General features: G+C 41.1%; 1 protein-coding gene across 1 annotated transcript; it reads right to left on the reverse strand.

The window, feature by feature from the left end:
* Nucleotides 1-333: 333 nt before the first annotated feature.
* Nucleotides 334-14531, reverse strand: LOC127627383 (V-set and immunoglobulin domain-containing protein 10-like 2). Its single transcript, XM_052103717.1, has 12 exons — nucleotides 14443-14531; nucleotides 13757-14110; nucleotides 6854-7132; nucleotides 6448-6723; nucleotides 4383-4640; nucleotides 3248-3508; nucleotides 2877-3167; nucleotides 2305-2613; nucleotides 1528-1650; nucleotides 1408-1432; nucleotides 573-676; nucleotides 334-434 (listed from the first exon to the last, which is right to left on the reverse strand). Exons 1-12 carry the CDS (start codon nucleotides 14507-14509, stop codon nucleotides 334-336), a joined length of 2448 nt encoding a protein of 815 aa, XP_051959677.1. The 5' UTR covers nucleotides 14510-14531.
* Nucleotides 14532-19051: the final 4520 nt, after the last annotated feature.

A 19051-nucleotide genomic window follows, 5' to 3' on the forward strand; every position in this document is an offset into this window, starting at 1 on the left:
TTTGTATTACCTTCAAAAAGCAATTCCAATTTAATGAGGTGGAACAGGCTACTTCTGAGGAAATGTATTTAGCAAAACCATAGCAATTCTGCTAATGCACAACAAATACTTGTGTTATAGTTATACGTAAAGGTAGCTCGCAAATATCTGAAGTTGATCTAAATGGAAGACATTTGCTATCTAGGTATTAAACTCATAAATTCTCAGTGACCGTAGTATAAAATTTGACTCAACATAAAATTTGTTCTCTTTGTTTCTGTTGATGAAAATGTGTTCCTGGTCTCCCAAAGTGCCATGATAACATCAAACAGTTGATTATGATCAGCCATGTCTCTAGCTTGAAGCCATGACGGTTATAGTTACGTTGACTGGTTCCTCGCCAGGGGGAAGGTTTGTAGGTGTTGCGGTTGGCCTTGGCAGTGCCATTGATGGACCTGAAAGAGAAAGTGTATTCTTTTTATCAAATGGAGTGAACAATAAAATACATGTAGATATTTTAGAAGTAATTATGAATCAAGATGCTGTTGCTTTGACATGAGTTGGATGAATAACTGCCAAGCAGCTTGAGATACCTGGACTATCTGATGGACTTGACTCTCCTGGGCCTCTCTCCCCTCCTCTTCCAACAATTTCGTCCTCAGGGAAGTTAATGTTCTCTCTAGACTGGCTGTTCTGCCTGAAAAAAAAACATAACACTAAATTTAAATGATCGGTAAGAATTGCACAATGTACAGTGTGTTGGTTCCAACAAAGAAAAAGAAACTTCTGTGCATCATATCTTTTAACTCTATTATATTTGTAATTTATTACACTCGGAGCACTTTATTATGAACACCATGTCTGAACGACATGGTCTTTTGCTGTTGCAGCCCACTCGCCTCAAGCTTTGATGTGGATTCTGAGATGCTATTCTGCTCACTACAATTGTACAGAGCAGTTATCTGAGTTACTGTAGCCTTTCTGTCAGCTGGCCAACTAGTCTGGCCATTCTCTGTTTACCTCTCTTATCAACAAGGCATTTCTGTCCACAGAACTACCACTCACTGGATGTTTTGTTTTTGGTACCATTCTAAATAAACTGGAGACTGTTGTGCATGAAAATCCCAGAAATACAGAAATACCCAAAACAGCACATCTGGCACCAACAATCATTCCACAGTTTAATTTACTGAGATCACATTTTTTCCACATTCTGATGATTGATGTGAACATTAAATGAAGCTACTGACCTATATCTGATTGATTTTATGCATTGCACTGCTGCCACACGATTGGCTGATTAGATAATTGCATGAATAAGTAGATGTACCTAATAAAGTGCTCAGTGAGTGTATATTTGTTAAATGTATCTATAATATATTGAAAAAAGAGCAACCAAATATCTAGAATATCAATTGCCGAACATACCTTCCAAATATCAAGTCATGAAGTCCTGTAAAGTGTGAAAATTACATTAGCAAATTGCCACGACGAGTGCCAACCATGAGAAAGAAAATGTGATCAATGAAAAATGTGTTAAAAACTTACGTGGGTTATTGTTGCGGTTCCTTACCACAAACATGAAGAGCAGTACAGTGGCTATTGTTGCTATGATCATACCCCCAATGGCTGCCCCAATCACTGCTGGATAGGCATTGAAGGGAGGGTCCGCTGGAAGACAGCAAACTTGTTTCAGCTTGACAAAATCAGTGTACCATGAACCATTTTACATAGGCTAATAAATTCCCTAACTCTTTACCATTCCATTAATTGACCAATACATTACTGGTTTTGATATCAGACAGAATTTCTAAGATTAAAGTGTTAGTTTGCAATTAGGCTAAGTAAATTATGACAGAATTTTCATTTTTGGATTAATTATCCCTTTAAGTTTGGCTACTGAAGCTTGGGTTTAAATGTTTAGCTACTTGCTTTAGCATCATATCTATAACCATGAGCATTCTCTTAAGAGGTAAGTAGCATTATCAGACAGATGAATAGATAAGGAGTGATGTAAGAAAAGGTCAAAAGACAAGTTAACAGGACAGTGAGACTGGGAGGAAATGTGTGGGTGTGTAAGTAGTGAAGATATTGTGCATTTCACCTGAATGGACAACAAAATAAAACAAAACAACAACATTATATTTCCAATAAGTGGTAATGTGGAAATCAAAATCTCAAACAACAGCTAACAGCATCAACTGAAATCCCACCTTCGTTTGGTATTTTTATATGATTTAATGAGAAAACTATTATCATAACCACTGCTCATCCAGTATGTGCATTGAATAGCAGTTCTTTGATGCATCATGCGTGAGTTCACACCTGGGCTCTTAATCTCTGAGGGGTTTCCAATGGTGCGGTGGTTGATGGCAGTAATGCGGAACACATAGGTTCCAGTGGGATCCAGACTGTTGACCTGGCAGCTCCGGGCATCAGGATCCATGTCTACCAGTTTCTGCCATGGAGGGTCACTGTTTCGTTTCTTTACAGGGTCGGGGAGCCTCTGACGCTCAATAAAGAACCCGGTGAAGTCACCATCAGTCTGTGGCAGCCACTCTAGGTCAACATCTGTTCTATGACGACTGTTGTAAATGATCCTACTGATGGTTAAATTTGGGGGCATTGGGTACCCTGAAACAAAGCCATTTAGATAGTTGGTTGTTTATTTATCACTGGTTATTATGAACAATTGGAAGAGCAACTGGAATTGAGGTGGGTATTATGCAAATGTCTGTGCTTCTGTAAACTCATTTTGTATTCAAATTATACTGTAGTTCACCCTCTCTATGAAGAAAGTAATTCATACAGGTTTGGAACATGACAATGTAAGTATGATGTAATTCATGACAGAGTTTTATTTTTTGGTGAATTATATCTTTCAAAGGCTTGCTTACTTTTCACCATCAGCATAACAGGGATCTCTGCTCCTCCAACAGCATTGGTAGCCGAACACCAGTATTCCCCGCTGTCTGTCACGCTGTCTGTTTCCCGCACTGTCAAGTTAGTCCAGGCAGCAGCTCGATCCAGGATGTACTTCGTAGGTATGTTATCCACATGCTGTTTTAAGTTATTATACCAGGTGATGTCTGTGACAGGGTAGTTTTTACTCAAAATACAGGTGAGCTGGACATCACTGCCCTCATAGACAGACATCACACTGCGCTGGGTCACTAAGACTGGTGCCTCTACAGACAGAAGAAAAGAGGACAGTTTTAAATTGATTCTTTTTCTGTTTTGAAAAAGTGGAGGAATGACCCTTTCTTACCCAGCTTTAACACACACTGTTTGGTCTCCTTTGCCAATGGATGTTTGCCATGGCATACAAAGGCTTTGCCACTGTAAGTGGCACTGGACCGCAGAACTAGGATGTTGGCATTCTGCTCTGATGTTCCTTGCATGTCCCCTAAGCTGGAGGCCCACCATAGCAGGGCTCGAGGAAACCCACCCTCCCAGGAGCAGGACAACATTAGGTACTCATTGTTACGAGTTGCATATGCAGAACACTTAGGCTCCGCAGAGGGCATCCCTGGAGTCGAGGGAATATAAGAGTAAATGACGTGATGTTAAAGTTTTTTTATCCTCCAAGAAAATGCTGTTCGCACAAAACAATTTAACCACAGTAATTTGCCTGAATACAGCTATACAATGATGAACATTTTTTCAATTCTGAGTTCAAAGTCATCTTGTTATTTCTTTTGTGGCTTAAAGTAAAAAAAAATTACACATCACGGAATGGTAAGTTTCTCTAAGAGACCATTAGTGAAGCAAAAGCATGTGTGAAAAGTCACAAACTTTGGACCTGTTGGACCTGTCATTTCAAAGACTTTCGCTATTATCATGCAAACTGTCAGTTAATCATTTGCTGACGCTTTGAAAGGTCAGCTGGGTCAGAATTGAAATAGTTTGAACTTTGAGCACAGCGGTGGAGCGCTTGATGTAAGCTCAACGCCATAGGCAGTGTTGATGCTCACACTTCACCTCATAGAGTTCAATGTATTCAGCAGTGTTAACTCTCTGCAATCCACACACAACATACCACGCACCCCATTGATAGTGAGAACCACTAATCGTGACCACGAGGAGGTTACCCCGTGTGACTCTACTCTCCCTAGCAACCGGGCCAATTTGGTTGCTTAGGAGACTTGGCTGGAGTAACTCAGCACACCCTGGATTCGAACTCATGACTCCAGGGGTGGTAGTCAGCATCAATACATACTGAGATACCCAGGCCCCCTAAAAATTGATTTTTTTTAAAGATTTCTAATTTTTGTCATTTTGAACAATCTAATTTGCCAAAGACCCATGATCTACTTATGGTAATTTTGTGAGCTGAGACTGACAAGTACATATTATATTTGTTATTTTAAAGTGAACTACATGCTTATGTGTCATACACTTACATGTTCTGGTGCTACAGCTGCTGATTTCATTCTGTGCTACATGTGAGCCTTGGCAGATGAACATAGAGTTGTTTGCAATATCTGGACCTGTCTGAATCTTGGTGATGTTTGTGAATCCCTCACTCTCATCTCCAAACACATAGGGGCTCCATCTCAAAGAGGCTGTAGGTACACCGCCCTCCCAGGAACAGCGGAGGGCCAGGTCAGAGTAGTTGTTAACTGGGAGGATAGAGCAAGATGGTGCACCATCTGGAGGATCTGTGGGAACAAAACCATTGTGTAACAATGGGCAGTGAATAGGTCCTGGGTAATTCTGGCCAATTTTGATAACTGATAGAGGTAGAGAAGTGCTCCTGAATTTGAGCCCAACCAAGAGATCGGATTAGGTGCCTAGTGTAACGGAGGTTGGATATTAGAGGTGTCTCAAGGAGGGAAAATAGATATACCTCACGCGAGAAGGAGACACATGAGACAAGCATTTCAACCTGCATTTAATTAATTGTCCAAAAAAAGAGTGCTACCTCCTCCACATACATGAAGGCGAGTGGGGAAGCGTATAACATCCAACTTAGTCACACAAAATAAAAGGGAACAAAAAGAAATACAAGTTGAGAGCAACTATCTCCTCACATCCTCCACTTTACACACCTTCTCTTACGCTCTCTCTGCGCAACTGTATCACACATAATTACCGTAATCCCTGTAAGTGACCGTTACACTAGATAGAGGTAAGTGCTTAATGAACTTCTAGAGAGTTCATCTATAGACAAGCATGATGAAATACAGCATTGGTATAATTCAAGCATCACCCATTTGGATTTGCTATAATGGTTTCTGGCTGTATTGACTGAGCCAAACTCTAAGGCCTTGTCCGAATGTATCCAAATATTTCTGATAAATGTAGTTTTATCATCAACGCTTTTTCACCAACAGTGTTTTAGGAAATCTCTCTGTCCATGTCAATGCAAAACCTCTGTGCTCACATAACCACACCAGTCTAGGAGTTGGCGATATTGTGCCATAAAGCTCAGTGTCAAAAAACACATTTTGGTAATATGTCCTGAAGTTTGTTTTTTTCCTGACGTCCAACAACAACTAGCTAGCGAAGCATAACAGAGGTGCAGACATGTTTATCTGGAAGATCATGTGACAGCTGACCACAACAAAACAAACTAGTGTTCCGCTATTGCTGTCAAATTCCTGCCTGACTGCACATGTCCAATATTTAGAAACAACTATTGCCTTGCACAAATGTTTTTTGCCCCTGTATTCCAAAATCTCAATTTCTCCTGTCCACTTGCATCATGGAAAACAGCATTTTGAAAAGTCTTCACTTTCGAAGGTGTTTTCAATGATCTAAAATGCAGATTACGTGTGGTTGCAAAGCCAAAACACAGAGAAAACTAGAAGATTTCAGAAATATCCTATTTGTGTGGATGGGGCCTAAGACCTTTAAAAACGCATTGATTCCCCAACGTTTATGCCTCTCATTCACACAAGAATGGCATTTTCCTCTACCGAAATTGGAATGTTTAGAAAATAAAACACTTTTTTCGAATATTTTGTTTTCTCCATTACTGCGTACTTTAGAAAACGAGGAAGTTACCAAACTGAAAACAGATTAGTGTGGATGTGGCCTTAGTGTACTGCATTGGTGAGGTTGTTACCACTGTGGTCAGTCTAACATTAAGCAGACAAGAGAAGGGGGAGAGCTGCCAAATACAGCCATAAATAGAGTGTGAAGAGGAGATTTAGATGTTATTACAAAACAAGGCTTCTAGACCTTTCTCAGCTTGCCATTACACAGAAACAATCACACCAGCTGTATACCTTCAGCTCTCAGAACTGTCCTTCACCTCCTCCAGATGCATGTCCAGAATCGACCACTCTGGAAGCCTGACACCTTTGTTTACGAACTTGCGTGTGCATGTTAGTGTACAGGAAAGAGTGTAAGATGGAAGCAAAAGCAAGAATGACAAGGAATTTTAGAAGGAAATGTGAAGACAGGATGAAAAATCAGTAAAGATCAGCAGAGTCCATGCAGTTGTTTTTGGGAGTCACTCACAATAGACGGTGAGGGTGATGGTTTTCTTGGAGCGAGTGTTGAGGTAAGTGTTCTGAGCCATGCAGGCATAGTGGCCCGTGTGCATGCGTAGGATCTTGGTGATAGTGAACTGTGGACCCGTGTACACCTGGGAGTTGTTGTAGAACCAGACATATTGGCTGGGGGGATTTGAGGAGGCTTGACACAGGAGGGAAACAGTCTCTCTTTCCAGGGCTGAATAACCACGCTCTGTTACCGAGAAAGGGGTGACATCGATCTGAGGCAGGTCTGGACCAACTGGAAAAAGACCCACATGTGTTTGCTAGCATATTTGCTTTTCAAAATTCAGATGAAAACGTAAGATTTGGCAAGGCTTTATAACTATCTACTTTATATTATTTATTTCAAAACAGTTGGAGTATCTTACAAATTATGTCAAGCCAGATCCGATCACTGCGCTGTTCGTTGACCTGATTGCTGGCAATACACCTGTACCAGCCAGTGTGATTGCGGATGACCTTGGTGACATTGAACAGGTTGTTGTCATTGCTCTCGTCCATGGTGGTGAACTGCCCTTCCCGGCTTTCCTGCTCCCATATGTAATGAATAGGCCCTGTGCCGTTCTCCAGGCCACAGCGCATAATCACTGATGTGCCCTCCACTGGTGAAGGATCACTCATCAGAATGTAAGGTTTGGTCACTGGCACTGTAGAGATCATTACAAAATTGAATCTTATTACTTATAGCATATGAAAAAGTGGAATAAATATATACTGACAATAATAGCATGCAAGAGCTCAGTCAATAATCTAATAGCGAGGGCAGAAGAGTTCATGTTTCTGTTAGGGGCCGTTCACTTTGATTGCCTTAATGCGTCCGTCTGTGCAGATTTTCGTTTCTTTTTCTATGCAAACATTTGCTGGACAGACGTCTTTGACTGCTGCGCAGAATCTCATGCAGGAGTGCCACATTTTTTTAGATGCCAATTCAAGTTTAAGGGATTCTTTAAACCAAACCTGTCTGTTTTTTAAGCGTTTTTGTATGTAAACATGCGCTAGATGGATGTAATTGAACCTTTCGCTAATTTTTCAGTGTTCGCTGCAGGAGCGTTGCGTTCGCTGTATCAGGTTAAAGAACTTCAGCTTTTAATACTTCAGCTGGAGTAACTTACCAGTACCTATTACAATTTAATAATTACTTATCAAAAATTGTAACTGATTACTTAACAGATTATTTAAAGGTGAAATTTATAAAATTATTTTTATTAATACTATTTGTTTTTCTGCTCAGCGAATTCAAAATTTCTCCCTTGCAATGACTCGTTTGGGGGTGCATGTCCTTCAGCTCACAAAAACACAAATTAGACGTACATATTAGCATATCATTTTTTTTATGTATTCCACATGTTTCTATGTGTAACCCAAATTATAAAGAAATTTAAAGTCAGTACACAGACACCTTTAATTCTCAGGGCCAGCAACCTTGCCTGCTGCCCTAACATGCCAAATAAATAAATATTTTTCATCCTTTCATTCTCAATCAACTTTTTGCCTATGTATTTTTAATCGCTTTCCACTCTTAATTAATCTACAAACAAATAGAGAAAAACTAAAAGTTTATCCAATCAGAATTTATTCCTTGATGCTTACAAGCAAAGAGTGACAACTGTTTCACAAATCACATGCTTGAAGCAGTGCATGAGTCTGAGCTCCACCTAGTAAGAATCCCTCAACAGTGCAAATTAATAAGCAACTAAAGGCAGATTGTCAGATTCATAAGCCAATCAGATTGATTTATTTGTTCTTGGTAGGTGTGACCTTTAGGATATGTCCCGGTTGAGGCCTTCTAGCTGGCTTTGAGTGACACAATCACACTTTAAGTGATGTACATAATTGTAAAGCAGTTCAATGGAAAGGAGGCGGCGAGAACCGGCTTGACAATATAAATAATAGTTTAATGAAGAAATAAACCAAAAGACACAAACACACACATAGGATGGACAGCTGCCCGTAAACATACTCTCTCTGTCACACCACCGTCCACAGTCAGCCTTTATCCCTCTCAGAAGCTTGATTAGCCTGATAAGGGACTGGGTGTGTATAATCATGCCCTCCGCCCTATCACAGTAATTCAAGAGCGAAAAGCTTAAGATCAAGCTGTCTGACGAGTCGGCTGTCATCATTGCTGGTATTGCATTTGAGAAAGAGATCCTTATGGATATATGAGTTTTCTCTTGAAAGCCCCATTTCACTTGTGCTGCATAACGTCTCGGTTACGTACAGAATATCGGTTACCTGAGATGAAGGGAATGAGACATTGTGAGCTAACGCATAGGAGTTGTCCTTTCACACAACCTAGTTGAAACCTATATACAATAATGCCAATATTCTAATATTGGCTATGGTGTTTGAGCCTCACCCTTTTAGGTGCGAATCTGTCCACTATAAAAGCATCGCTCACACCTCAGAAGATCTCTGTGTTTGTAGTGCGGCCAGCGTTTGCAATGTCTCGTTCTCTTCCTCTCAGGTAACCGAGATGTTCCCTTACTACTCAGTACACTTCATATTGTGTGCTAATGCAAATGGGGAACCACACTACACGACATAACCTTCCAGAGAGGAAACATGATGCTACAGTCCTGCTGGATGGCAACCGACATGAGTATACCGCAAGTAAGTGACTATCATGTTGGGCCAGGAGGAGACCACTCAGAATGAACTATAACAAACTATAGTGCACTATAGTCATATAGTGTTAATTAGCCCCTTCATGAACCCAGTTGGGAAGGGAGTTTACTGTAAAGTGCTAGTGTATTTTTTATTTAAGTATATTTTTGGCAAACGTAATAGCAAGTGCTCTAAACAGAGAGGGCTCGTGAAGAGAGAGACATTACATCTAGTATGTAAAACCTTGCGAATGTGTTTTAAGAGGATCATCCTGCTGCAATACATATGTCTTGTAAAGACACACCGTTCGTCCATGACCATGAGGAGGCCATGCCTCTAGTTGAGTGTGCTTTAACACCAATTGGGCAGATCTTACTTTGGGACTTGTAAGCCAGGGCAATCGCATCAATGATCCAGTGAGAAAGTCTTTGCTTGGAGATGGACATTCCTTTTGTGCATCCTCCATAGCACACAAAGAGCTGATCAGACAGTCTGAACTGGTGTGTGCTCGTCAACGTATGCGTGTAGCACCCACACAGGGCATAACAAATGCAAGGATTCTTCCTCATCTGAATTAAATGGAGGGAAGAAGGCTTGAAGGTGAACCACCTGCGCTCTGAAGGATGTGGTTAGAACCTCATAATTGACTATACTGGAGCCAGCTTCAGGTGCGTGATATGCAGATATAGTCGCCACATATACTTTAAGTATTGACGAAGTGTGTCCAGCATCCAATCGCTCTTGAAGAAATATAAGAATTTAATATATGGGGCAGTTTACTGGGTCTTTGCCATGTGAAAGACACCAGTCTGTGAACACATTCCATTTAAGCGTGTAGAGGCATATCGTGGACTGTGCTCTGGCCTGTAAAATGGTGTTCATAACTGAATGAGGTGTGTTTAGCATGCTCCGTTCAGTGGCCACACATGTAGGTTTCACAGCTTGGGTTGGGTATGCCAGATTGTGCCTTGCGCCTAAGAGAAGATCCCTCAAGATGTATAACATCTCTATCATTTCCAGAAACCATGGCTGATTGGACCATTTCAGTGCATCCAGTATCATTTCCTTGTCCTCCTGGACTTTGCATATGACAGAGTGAATTAGATACACCGAGGAAAGCGCAAATTTGCATTTCACCGGACATTTGTGGGCCATTGCGTCCACTCCCAGCCATGCTTGGGACTTCGAGTACCAGAGGGACAGTCAGCATTCTCCACTGAGGAAAATTGAGCCATATCTGATTTGCCAAATTTTTCCCAAATCCTCAGGACAGTTTGAGGATGAAGTCTCTTCACCTGGTATCACCCTTTGGCATGACAATAGGTCTGAATAGTATTAAGACAGCCTGGGACATATGTTGCTCTCTGGGAAAGGAGATGATGCTCGCTCCACAGGAGGAGATGCATCAGTCTTATCAATGGCGGTGAATGAATTTTGCCTTAGCAGTTTATATATACCACCACTGTCATGTTGTCTGAGCTAATCAGAACATGAAAGTTTGCTATTTCTTACTGAAAAGCCTTCAAGGCTAGGAATACAGCCGATAGTTCTAGGCGGTTGATGTGCCATGCCTTCCTTGCACCTGTCCAGGTGCCGGAAGCTGGGCATCCATCGCATACCGCCCCCCAACCTGTGTTGGAAGTGTTCGTAGTCACCACTTTCCACCTGACAATCTGCCCCAGTGTGACACCTTGCTGGTAAAAGGCAGGAGCTGTCCAAGGCTTTAGAGCAGTTATACAGCGGTGAGATATAATGATGCGCATGCTCCCATATGGCGCCAAGCATGTTGTGGCACATGGTGCTTGAGCCAGCACTGAACAGGTCTCATGTGTAAAAGACCTAATGGAATGACCACGGATGCCGCCGCCATAAACCCCAATGCAAAAGCTTCAGTGGAAGTATTCTCCCTAAAAGAGACAGACACTGTAGAATGGCCTGAACATGCTTGCTCATGAGGTGCACGTGCCCGCTCACGGAGTCTATGTGGGCTCCCAAAAAGGAAATTTGTTGGCTGAGGAGAACTTGCTCTTCACCCAGTTGACATTGAGGCCCAAGCTGTTTAGACGCTGAAGCAGTAAATCTCTGTGCTGGCATAACATCTTGTGATGTTATACAATTCGTACATGAATCTGTGCATCTTTTATATCTATCGACACAAACCAATCGTGTGGGCGGACATGCGATAAGACCCTTTTCTGAGTAATCATTTTGAATGAGTACTTTTTAAGTGTGCAATTCAAATGTCTCAGATCTAAGATTGGCCGAAGCCCGCCATCTTTCTTTGGGAAAATAGCGGCTGTAAAACGCTGTTAAAGTTAAAATGGGAAAGGAGGAGGAGGGAACCGGCTGAACAGTCTAAGTAATATTTAATGAAACAAAAAGACACAAAACACACACGGCAGCTGCATGTGGCTCTCCCAGCCCTGCCCTCCTCCTTTGTTTGACAATTTGGAACAATCTTCATTGTGTTTTTTTTGAGAAGATTGTGTATTTCAGCTCATAACACTGGCGCATCCTCAGACGGAACTGTGGAAGAGAGAATGCTGTTGAAACGGGGTGGCCGGCATGAAAATTGGATCATATTCCTATGTTTGATTGTTTTTAGCACCCTATCTGAAATAAGGGGCAGTGGGCAACCAGTGGGAAGCGGTTGTGCACAATGTGTGGTGTTGAAGAGGAAAAGTGCTCTGTATTGAGAATGTGTGAGCGCCTCGTGCATGTGCAGAAACTGCTGTATTCTTTTTTGCATTTATAAATTTTTTTATTGCATTCATACAAATGTGAGACACAGAAATAACAATTTTGAACAATATTTTGAAATGCAATATTCCTTTCCCGACAACCAACAGTGGGGAGATGGGGAAAAGTGTTGCGTGTCAAGGCAAGTATCGAGCCTTGTTCGGTGCAGACCCGGAGGGATCAGCGAGCTCTGCATTCCACTTCAAAGGGCTGTGCCCATCTGGAGTGGTTTTGCTGCATGGTGGGGTTTGTTCCACCAGCGCAAGATGGACGCTGATATGGCTGCTTCCATTTGGGCCATAGCTTGCATGGCCTCACCGGTGGCTCTGTGGTGGCAGGTGGTGGTGCTGAGGCAGCAGGCATGGGGATTTTGGCCAGGTGCTGGCTCAAAACAGAGCAGGTGCAAGCCGGCTCTGAAACGATACTCTGTTTCGACATAAAATGTCTCATAGCTTGTGATTTTTTCTGAGTCGCAACATAATGCGCTGCAAACTTATCCACAGAGTCGCCGAAGAGGTCAGCTGGAGACACTGGAGAATCCAACAGAGTGGCTTTATCCTTGTTTCGCATGTCTGTGAGGGTCAGCCAGATGTGACGATCCAGAAATACCAGGTTGCCCATTGACTTGCCAATGGCCTGTGCAATCACTTTCGTGAAACGCAGCGCTAAATCTGTGGCGGTGCGGAGTTCTTTGAATGTCTCTGGATCATCGCCTTGCTCATCCATTTCCTTGAGGAGCTTGGCTTGAAAGATCTGGAGCACCGCCATTGCATGGAGTGCTGAACCAACATGGCCCACCACTCAGTATACTCTTCCAGCCAGTGCGGACGTCTCTCAACAGGGCTTGGAAGGATTTCCATGCCCTGCTACTTGCTGGGCAGAGGTGTGACTCTACCGCCTCCTCCACAGGCTGTAGTTGGGCATAACCATTTTCTTCCCCGTGATCTACATTAGAGAGGATGTAATCACTGCGCAGGCAAGCTGAATAGGTCACATGGTGGGATTTTGAAAGTTTGTTATGAACTTCAGGGAAGAACGGGGCAGATCTACGAGGTGCGGTCACTTGACGGCGTCCGGACTGCAGGAGCAATTCATCAAGGCGAGATTATGTAGGTTCCTCTGGATGAGACTACTCCATATCAAGCTCTTGGACAGCCCTTGAAAGGATGCGAAGCATCTCCTTATCAGTGGAGAGTACACGCACCTTGCCCTCGCTGGGGGAGGAGTAATAGCATCATCCACTGACCACCCGCCTGATGCAGCGAGAGACATGACATTGTCATCTTCCCCAGCATCAGAGCTGCCGAATGAGACTAGGTCGTCACGCACATAAAGGATTGGCATGGACGCGTTGCATGGAGATTGAGGGGCTCGCAGGGCTGAATTTTCATTTTTGGGTGAACTAAACCTTCAATATAAGAAGGAGAAAGAATAAAAATGTAATATTAAATGCTCTTAGGAGTGCCAACCTTTATTATATATTGTGGCTATAATTATTTTTGGCTTGTGCATTTAATTTCAGAGAGTTTTTACAAAGTGTGTTACTAATTAATTACAAATCAACCATCGGCTTTTCATATCTGCATTTTCATGCTTATAACCGATATGCCTATGAATTTTATTTGGTCAATAATTGGCGATAATTATCCCTAATAAAAACTCAGAATCAACTCAGAATCTTTATCTAAAAGTTGTGTTTTGTGAGAATGCAGTTGATCTTTATAATAACAATAACACATTTTCAAAGGTATGTTTATGTTTCTGCCCTTTTAAGAAAAGACTGGTATGGACACCAACAAATACAGGAGACCAGCTTTGCTTGTCTTTTCAACAGGATTAGTGTGCCATCGTACATGTTAGAGGCTTGCTAAATTAAACAGCCATTGTTCAGATCAGTCCTTAAATAACCTCTGATTACCACTGACCTAGAACACGCAGATGCACATAGTAGTAATAGAGCCTGGCTCCCTCGGCAGTATCATACAATGCCTGGCAGGTATAAACTCCTTCAGCAGCCATAGGAAGCTTCTCTATTGACAGAGACGCACTGTTGCTGATGACTGTCAGATCACCCAAGTCTTTGGCTAATTTTTGCAGCTTGGGCCCCTTCCCAAAATTGTACACCACAGCACGAATTGTGTCTGTGCCTGGTTCGGTAAAGCCCCAGATATAGACATCAGGCAAGGTGGGGCCACATTCCAGGATCACTCCATGTCCCACCACGCCATTGGTCCGGGTCTCACTGTAAACCACCTCCCCTGGGTCCAAGATATCTACACCTGGGGACAAATTGTGAGAGTACATGCTTAATGATTAAGTTACAAAGATAGGATGATCAGGTTACATTATCTGTAGATTTTTGTAACAAAATAAACTTTTCTCACTTTTTCTCTGAAAAGTGTGTTTGTGCTATCTTTAAAATAAATGCCACTTGGTTTGATATTTTGTTATAAAATGCAATGGCATTCACACATTTTAAGAGTAACTAAAGTACAGATTCTTACAGGGCCACTGTATGGTTAAAATGTTAGATAATAGCATTGAAACATCACATTAGAAAATAATATTTTAAATTTCAGATATCTGGAGTGAAAGCTGATCGCAGTCTTACCTTGGAGGAAGGGTAGAAATAAAATGGTCAGGCAGATATCAGACACCCCTAAAACTCTGTGAACCATGGTGCCATGACTCTCAGGTGTCCAAAGCCTTGACCAAGAGATAGAAAAGCACAATAGCGGTCTCTAAAATCAAAGAATAATGATAAACATCCTGTAAATATAATGATCTTCTCCAAGCTTTCGATTGCTGCCAGACTCCACAGGCGGTGAGAGGCTCAGTGAGAAAATAGGCAACTGAGACTGTCTAAACTGATTTGGCTTTGAATAATTCACAGACCCTGCCCTCCAACTACAGGAATACAGCGGAGTAATGTAGAAAGACAAGGTTTAGGATGACACGATGATAGCTGTATCTCATCTAATATTGAGGGTTGTGGGATGGATGGCTGTTCTTGCATTCCATCACTCAAAGCAGGGAGGAAACATTCTGATATATGTGTTAGTCCCAACAAAATGATTTATTCTCTTAGGGTAATAAACAAATGTTAATAATAACAAACAGTGCCTTTGTTTTATAATGGTATGTCAAAGTTGATTGATGGTCAGTCCAATTAGACAAACAAATGTAGCGGTTTTTGAGATATCACTTTTTCATATTTTATATATCAATAAGCCCTACATATGATTGGAATGTTAGCTTTTTCCAACACAAACCAAGGAGGAATGGAAATATAATTCATGTCTAACAACAGAAAGGTTTTATGCAGTCTACATTCTGAGATAGGCCATCTCTGCTGTGAAAGACCCGCTTATGTTGAATTTTGGGATGGGATGCTGGTGTGCTGGTGTCCCCACAAGGCTTTTAAACTAGCTTAACCAGCTTCATAAGAAAGACCATACTGGCCAACCAACTTCTTCATCTATATTTTAATGGTGAAAAGCAAGGCTATGTTGATCCACCAGCTAATATTGATTACCACAAAAAATTATTTTGACTCATCCCTCCTTTTATTTAAAAAAAGCAAAATCTGTGTGACAGTGTGGCACTTAGAATGGACATGAATGGGACAATCGGTAAATGTTTAAATGCTCACTATTTCAAATGTATAGCCACAAAACCAACAATATGCATGTTAACTTGATTTTAGTGGGATAAAATCGCTTGATAACTTTTTACAACTTTGCTGCCATGATGATGTAATGTCAACAAAACCCTAAAATGACTGTAAAAATTACAATTTAAACAACTTCACAACTCAAATAGTGCATAAGTTTTAACAGAAGAATGAATGTAAGTGCTTCTGTAAAATGATAAGCTTCACACTTGTGCATTTTTGTGATGCTGCCTGCAATTTTTCACACTCAAATGTAAAAGCTCATTTATACATATTGTGTACTAATTACCAAATATCTCTGCCTCTGAGTGGACTAAAAGCTCAGTCTGCAGACTATAACTTGTATTGAACCTGGAATAATCATTTTATTCAGCCTAATGGGGTTTGCTGGTTTTAGCTGGCCTTACAGCCTGGGCTGCATTTTCCAAAAGCATCTTAAGCCTAAGTTGATTGCAGAAACCTTTGGCGGCAATGGTCTCTACAATCAAATTAAGCTTGCGACTGACTAGCCCTGGTCAGTTTGCTGAGGTTTTTTTTTGGCACATTTCAGTTTGCCAGGCTGGGAGACCAGCTAAGACCAATAAACCACCTTAGACTAGTTTGTTGATTTGTTTTTACAAGACTACAGTTCTATATTGGGATTCCAGGGTTTGTTGTCGGGGTCACAACCTGATGAGGTGCACTTTAATCACAGATCCCTGCTAATCTCTGGCCAAGGTCAAGAAGGCTGAAACATGACCACCACTGAATATATTCACAAGTTGAAGCATCAAGATTGGGCAAAGAAATACCTGAAGACAGATTTTTCAAAGGTTTTATGGACAGATGAAATGAGTGACTCTTTACGAACTTGATGGATGGGCCCGTGGCTGGATCACTAATGGACACAGGGGACCACTTAGAGTCAGGTGCCAGCAAGGTGGAGGAGGGGTATTTGTATGGGCTGCTATCATTAAGGATGAGGTAGTTGGACCTTTTCGAGTTGAAGATCGACTGAAACTCAACTCCCAAACCTTCTGCCAGTTTCTGGAAAGTACTTTCTTCAAGCAGTGGTACAGGAAGAAGTCCTCAGCATTCAAGAAGGCCATGATCTTTATGCAGGACAATGCTCCATCACATGCATCCAAGTACTCCATTGCTTGTCTAGCCAGCAAGGGCCTCAAAGATGCCCAAATAATGACTTGGACCCCTTCCTCACCTGACTTAGATCCTACTGGGAACTTGTGGGCCCTTCTCAAACGTGAGATCTCCAGTGAGGGAAGACAATACACCTCTTTGAACAGCATTTGGGAGGCTATGGTTGCTACTTCAGTGAACGTTAATCATGAACAGATCAAGAAACTGAAAACTCCATGGATGGAAGGCTCATGGCAGTTATTGAAAAGAAGGGTGGCTATATTGGTCATTGAATATTTTTGAAAGGCCAAAGATGTTATTTAATTGTCATTTTGTGTTACTTATTTGTTTCATCTACTCTAAAAATTGAGAATAAACAATTGAGTTGGGAGAAATTATTTTTGTAATTTAGTTGCTTAATAATTGTGCACACTAATAGTTGCCTAATAATTGTGCACACTAATAGTTGCCTAATAATTGTGAACACTTATATATTCCCCTGAGAAAGACAAAACTCACTTTTTCTTTGTTAAACATTCAGGTTTGAGGTTCAATAACCTTTTGGATTGACTGAGAGCATTGTGTTTGTTCAACAATAAAATTAATCCTGAGGAATAACATTTTCCTAATAACTGTGCATGCAGTGTATGCGTGTGTGTGTGTGTGTGTGTGTGTGTGTCACGTTTCCATCCACGGCACTAACAGCTCAGCCAAGCAAAGGAAACCGAGCAGCTCACTACATTCATTCATGAGTTTCTCATGTTACACTTCCATGTAAAGTGGACAAGCACACCAGTACAAACAGTTATGCATGCACACCAAGACACATAAAAAAAAAATTAAATATGAAATGAGATATGGTATAACAAATGTGAATGCATAGTGTGACACCAAAAGCATTTGGACACTTGAGCCACATTTTAAAATGTATGATCTTCATTGCAAAAAAAACTCAAACCAAGTGGAATCTGCAAATAAATGATGCTAGACCTTTTCTTAAGTGACCTTCTCCCACGCTAAATTCCGTCACGTTCATTACGATCACAACATTCTGGCCTGTTAATTATTCATAAATATCACAATCCACAAAAGGAGGTAGATCCTTTTCATATTTGGCTCCTAAACTATGGAATAATCTTCCTAACACTGTTCAGGATGCAGACACACTCCCTCAGTTTAAGTCTAGACTAAAGACTCATCTATTTAGCCAGGCATACACCTAATTTATCCTTCAACCCACAATTAGGCTGCTTTAGTTAGGTCTGCCGGAGCCAGAAACAGTGATCATGATCTACAACTCTGCAATAAATTGAATGCCATCTATGCTAATATTTATTTTATTTGTTTCCCTGTCTCAACCTTGGGACTCCTATGCTGAGGTCACCAGAACCAACTGGATCCAGCTCCGTTCCTAGTTCATGTTGGACTCCACTGCTACATGTAAACATCACTTCAGTCTATTATGATGGACTTCAGAAGATGAACTGATGCCAACTCCAACAATAAGACATGGGATACTTCATATGCCACTGTCTGAACCTTGGACGAAGGACAGACCCCACCACAAATACCGTCCAGGTTGAACTGCGATGTACCTCACTGATCTCTGCCTACATCACTTCGGTCTAATGATGGACTACACTCTTGAAATGGAATACATAGGCTATCAATTAATTGCCAACAAATCCCTTCATCAGCCAACCAACAAGGACAATTGCATCTATGTGAACTTCTGTAGTTATTCTAGGATGGACTTCAATGACATTAGTCATTAATCTTACAGTTCATACAAAATTGATGTTTAAACACTGACCCTTAACACTTAGTTTAATAATTTTAAACCATGATTTTAACTATACATAAGTAATATTGCCATTATATTCATGATGTTAGCCAGAGGGGAACTGGCCCCCACAGTGAGTCTGGTTTCTCCCAAGGTTATTTTTCTCCATTAACCAACATCTAATAGAGTTTTGTGTTCCTTGTCACAGTCGCCTTTGGTTTGCTCACTGGGGTTATAAATACAATTATTATTTAATTACTTATTTTTAAACACAACTTGCAAATGTATTTTATCAAACTACACAATGAAGACATTATAGATATTACATTTATATCTTCTGTTAATGTATGATTTTCTGTAAAGCTGCTCTGTTGTGAAAGGCGCTATACAAATAAAAATGACTTGACTTCTCAGAACTACACTTTTCTTTGACATTTTTGTGATTACTTTTAACCAACTAGCCTCAAGGTGATTTTGAGTAGGTGTATAAAGTCAGCTCCCCTCAAGTTAATTGATGTCCTAGCAGAGTAACCACAGGTGTAGTTCATCACATTAATAATGGACATGTTCCACTGTTTGAGAACTAAGTGTCCAAATATTTTGTTTTATGTAATCTTGAACAGTATATCTATTGTTGTATAATTTAAA

This window comes from Xyrauchen texanus, chromosome 34 (genome assembly GCF_025860055.1).
Source record: "Xyrauchen texanus isolate HMW12.3.18 chromosome 34, RBS_HiC_50CHRs, whole genome shotgun sequence".
NCBI lineage: Eukaryota > Metazoa > Chordata > Actinopteri > Cypriniformes > Catostomidae > Xyrauchen > Xyrauchen texanus.